This window comes from Penaeus japonicus, unplaced genomic scaffold (assembly GCF_977035675.1).
Source record: "Penaeus japonicus unplaced genomic scaffold, GWHDUDI00000001_assembly GWHDUDI00000039, whole genome shotgun sequence".
Lineage (NCBI taxonomy): Eukaryota > Metazoa > Arthropoda > Malacostraca > Decapoda > Penaeidae > Penaeus > Penaeus japonicus.
In genome coordinates this window covers 18,389,682-18,394,618 of record NW_028234441.1, presented here as the reverse complement: position 1 = coordinate 18,394,618, position 4,937 = coordinate 18,389,682, and the positions used below count along the sequence as shown (strand labels likewise).

General features: G+C 44.7%; 1 protein-coding gene across 3 annotated transcripts in view; it reads right to left on the bottom strand.

The window, feature by feature from the left end:
• Nucleotides 1–558: 558 nt before the first annotated feature.
• The window catches only part of LOC147467012 (uncharacterized), a gene marked incomplete at its 3' end in the record, with an annotated part of 12,586 nt that continues 8,207 nt past the window's right edge, over nucleotides 559–4,937 (bottom strand). For all 3 annotated transcript variants that reach the window (XM_086533589.1, XM_086533588.1, XM_086533587.1), the window contains 3 exon segments: nucleotides 559–738; nucleotides 974–1,111; nucleotides 2,443–4,937. The exon segment at nucleotides 2,443–4,937 is cut by the window's right edge and continues 278 nt beyond it. In XM_086533589.1, coding sequence (XP_086389715.1) covers nucleotides 559–738; nucleotides 974–1,111; nucleotides 2,443–4,937 — 2,813 coding nt within the window.

Genomic DNA, 4,937 nt, shown 5'->3' with positions numbered 1-4,937 from the left:
GCCGTGAGCATAGTGAAAAAGGGATGGAAAAAAGGGCATTTAATGACCCAGCTTCCACAATGAGAGAGGAACTCCACATATCACAGCAAGGGGGAACACTATCACTCAGTAGGGAAAGACCATCCTATTGTAACAAAGAGGAACACTACCTCCCACTGGTGTTCCACTCTGCCTGAAGCCCCGAGGAAGGAACAACCACCTCCCGCCACAAGAGGAGACGGAACTAAGAGAGAGAGAGAGGGGGGGGGGAACACTACCTACTATGGCAGAGGGGGGGGACCTACCACAGCAGGGGAACCTACCACGAGGGGGGGGGGGGGCTACCACAGCAGGGGAGACCTACCACAGCAAGGGAACCTACCACGGGGGTGGGGGGCTACCACAGCAGGGGGGAACCTACCATGGGGGGGGGGCTATCACAGCAGGGGGGGAACCTACCACAGGGGGGGGACCTACCACAGCAAGGGAGACCTACCACAGCAGGGGGGGGGAACCTACCACAGCAAGGGAACCTACCACGGGGAGCGGGCTACCACAGCAGGGGGGGGGGGGACCTACCACAGCAGGGGGGGAACACTGTATAGGTCATCTGCGTCCGCGTAGTCAGGAGAGTCTGGAGGGCGTCGCACACCCACTGCCAATGTGGGGCTGTGACCTGTCTCAGGTTCAGCTTCAGGTAGCCCTCAAAGGGCAAGTCGAGCAGCACGTCGGCCGGAGGACAGTCCAGCAGGCATATTTCTGTGAAGGAAAGGGGATGGAATAGAAAACGAGTGTATTTCCTTGTGGGAAAATTGATTTTGATAATGATATCAATAATCTTATCGTTCCTGTAATTCCTATCTTGATATTGTTGTTATCTTGTGAATATAATATCTGGGAGAGATGAAATTTTAATCCTACATCTTGATTTGCAGAGAAATTAATTCCCATTCAAGTCCCTCAACATTTGTCACAACGAAATTGTAAACCCCACCTAAGCTACAAAGACGTTTTAACTGTGGTAGCCTCCTTGCCAGGGCTTGCAGTCCTTCGCCGTCTGTTGTGACGTTCAGTGTGTGTAGAACTTTCGGCAGAAGTTCCATCTCAGTTTTTGTCAGGAATCCAGTGTAATCTGGAAGGCGGGAGGCTCAGCTTTCGTTCGTGGATATGTTAACGTCCACAGGGAAAAGTAGTATTAACATTTCATAATTATTGTTCTTCATGACAAAAGTCTCGATTAATTCCTTATTTTCAGTAATGGTCTCCAAGGGAAGCCACATGGACCCAGCCATATGTAGTCTTTCTACGCCTATCACAATGGGCGCAGAACCGACTCTCGTTAGCGCAAGGCAAAGGCACCACAAAAGCCGCCGCTTCACATCCTACTCCGAAACCACAATTAAGACTGGGATAAAAACACCTATGTTACCATAGGTGCACTATCTTGGGACCTATAGTGGCGGTTGAAAGTTTATTAATCTTACCTGGCTAAATATTATTGGGGCTAATGAGACTACAGAATTTGGGCGGGGTTACATGTGAACCTCTTTACAGGAAAACATAATGCAAAGGCAACAATTTGGTGGCACAAGCAATGATGTTAGATGACTTTCCCTTTTCCCTTCAGCATAGTATTATGAACAAGTAATGTTAAATAAGAAGGATTGTTTTACTTGTTTTTACTATCATTATGTCTGGATCTGCTCAAAATATTATCTAATTCATTTGAAATATTGCATGATATTTATCTTAAAAATCAAAGGAAATGTAAAGAATTGTACTTATATTAGAATTTATACATAATTTGTACAAAGTCGATTAATTTCAGATTTATAGAAACGCAAGGTATCAAGCACTTGCCGCCAATCGAATAAGTGAAAGTTACTTGGTGGTTGAACCTTTTTTGCTTATTTTAGGCATATTCGTAATAACACCGGTATTTGAAATCTATAGAAAACTTGTGTATTCAATCTATTTACTTCTTGTGAAGTTAAATTACTAAATAGAATAACTTATGGTGAACATATCCTGATTCCGGGAATGGGGTGGTGCCAAGGGTAGAGTGTCGCAACAGGAAACCAGTGACACATTTTGCCCGTCTAGAGACACTTTTGAACCGGTGGAAAAGACAACTAATATATCGTTTACGATCTTAGAAAGAAGTGAAATGTAATATGAAACCGAAATGTTAATGAAATAATATTCAAATGTTTATACTGAATGTTTAAACTGAATGTTTAAAGGAGCAAGGAGACACATGGGTGGCCACAGAATCGTCCCCGAGGTCAGCTGACCCCTTTACTCTGTTCCTCTTCAAGGCTACTGTGTGATTTCCACGATACTATTGCTACCTGGCACACACACGCACCAGTATGTGTCAATCTATCCTAAGACGAAGATTTGCACAGTACACACCGGCAGATCAGCCTAGTGACTTTTCTGTCCAAATGCGTGTGAACTCACCTAAAGCCTGTAGATTCTGCAGAACAGGAATTCTTGTCACCAAAGCCAACATTCCTTCCTTATCGGAATAGGTCTTCAATTTCCTAAGAGTCTCTGGAAGGAGTTGCATCCCTGTTGCTGTTAGAGAGCCGACAAAGTTAGTCATTTGGGACAGAGTTCCAGGATGAGTGAACATTTTGAGACAGGTCTCAGACAAGTCATAATCATGAACTGAACCAATGGTAAGCCCAATTTTGATGTCCCTTTTAACTAACTCTTCGAGAGAATAAACTTGCTGGTGCGGTCGCAGCTCGTCTTTTTCCTTCTCCATATAAATTTCCAAGGTGCAATGCTTCATGTGGTCGACCAGAGCCACAAGTTCGGGCAGGAAATTCCCGCCAATACTCAGCATGTTACGCTTTCCGAGCACCCTAGCACACTCTTCTACTATATTTGGATGTTTCTCTGAAACCATGACCATTTGAAAAATTCTGTCACATTCTTGTAATGATAGCTGGTCAGTGTACAGGATGAGGCTGATAATAGCTGTAGCAAGTTTGCCTAACAGGTCCTTATGTGACATCACTAAAATACGAGTGATATTAAATATAATATTCACCAGTAACATCACACTTTCTATTGATATCCACATCCATGAGAGTTGTCTTGCTTCCTCAATACTATCTGCATAAATTCGTAATATAGGGTTTTTACTGAACATCTGTTCAGCAACCTCTTCATCAAAAGGTAATTTCCCCATGCTAATATCTCTTCTTTTCTCCATGTCAGTCAGACTTGGTATTTCTAGAAGCCCTGCTAAGTCTGGTAATGGCAGAGACATCTTGGACAGCTCTGTGGTTACATAACCAGCGGCCCAATATTCCTGGAACTGATTGTGTGGGAAGGACCAAATATAGGTGATAAAAAGTCCTTGACGGGCTTTCTTCGAGACTAGAAATCCTGACAGCATTTCTTTGTATGGCAGATTCAGACTGCCACTCTTCGATTTTAATTTTTCTACTGTTTGTGACAGCAGGTCATGTTCGCGTTCCTTTAGACCTCGGAGAGCAACTTCCTTTTGGAACTCATGATATTCCTTGATTTTGTCATCAACATCGACAATGCCCTTTGCCGCCAGCCTTTTCGTGATCTTCTCCACCATAAGGGCTGTCAAATCCCCATAGATGTCTGGTGAGCTCTGACCTGGTGCCTCAACTTCACGTATGATCGCCAGTGTCAGGGTTAAAGGAATATCTATTTTTTCCTTTTCCAGATTCAGAACTTTGAGATTTGTCACAATTTTCTCCTTAAGCTCATCCCTGCGAGTTGGATTCTGTACTAGAGCAAGCAAAGTGTTTTCAACAAAGTAAGGCCGGTCTTCTTGTCGTATCCCTTTGATTTCTACATTAATTACATGCCTCTTATTCTTCATTATCTGGGTCAGCTCTTTTGCGGGGCCTGGTCTTGTGGTGATCACAATACGCATTTTCCCTGGATAACTTAGAAGGTCGGTGATGAGTTTCTTTGCCTCTTTGCTCACTTCATCATAGCCATCCAACAGCACAACGACCGGCATTGCCAGGAAAAGATCTACAAAAATGTCGGAAGTAAGTCCGGATCCCTGAAATGTGTCATGAAGGAGACTCATGAGCATGTCCTTCCAACAGCTGATGGTGCAGCCCCGGAGCTGCAGGTACAACAGAGGCGAGACGTCTCTAAGTCCCTTGATTTGCGAGGGATCTCTCACCCACATCTCCAGCATGTGCTTCAGCAGCGTGGTTTTCCCTATTCCTCCTTCGCCCGATATTATGATCACTTCCGGCAGGCGACCACTTCGCGGCGCGACCTGCAGCAGATTCTCGTGGGATATGTCACAGGGCTGATAATTCTGCTCCTGAGAGGGCGTCATAGTCGACGTGTCTTCTATGATTACCAGGTTTGTAAAGTTCAGACTCGGCCGGATCTTCAGATCAGGATACAGCCACTGTGCGAGAGTCACATCCCACAACTGAGGGTAAAGACCATGCAATTCCTGCTGACTGTCTCTTTCGACTTTGTTGCGAAGTGCTTCCTGAAAGATTCGAATCTCTTGCTGTAGTTGTGGGAGGTTATCCAGGTCATAGCTTTCGAGTGGTTCTCTAACCTTCTGCAAAAGCCCTTGGAAATATAACTTGATTTCCCACACTTGATTACGGAAAACGTGTGGATGTATCCCACATCGATTGCCAGCAAGTCTGAGGATTCTGGACAACAAACACTTCAGCTTTCTTAACTTTTTTATGAGCTTCTGGTCCGACAGCTGCTGAACATCATTTGTGTGTGCGATGTGGTTCCTCTTTAGTTTTAGATTATGGAGCAGAGGTTCTAACGTTTGACCCGATAGGGGGGAAGTCCATGCAGAGTTCCCGGGGCCAGCTAGTCCACACATGAGCTGGAGAATGCTATAGAGAAGAGAAATATCATACTCCTGAAATAGCGCACCTTTCTCTATCAAATTCCTTTGCTCGCTATTAAAC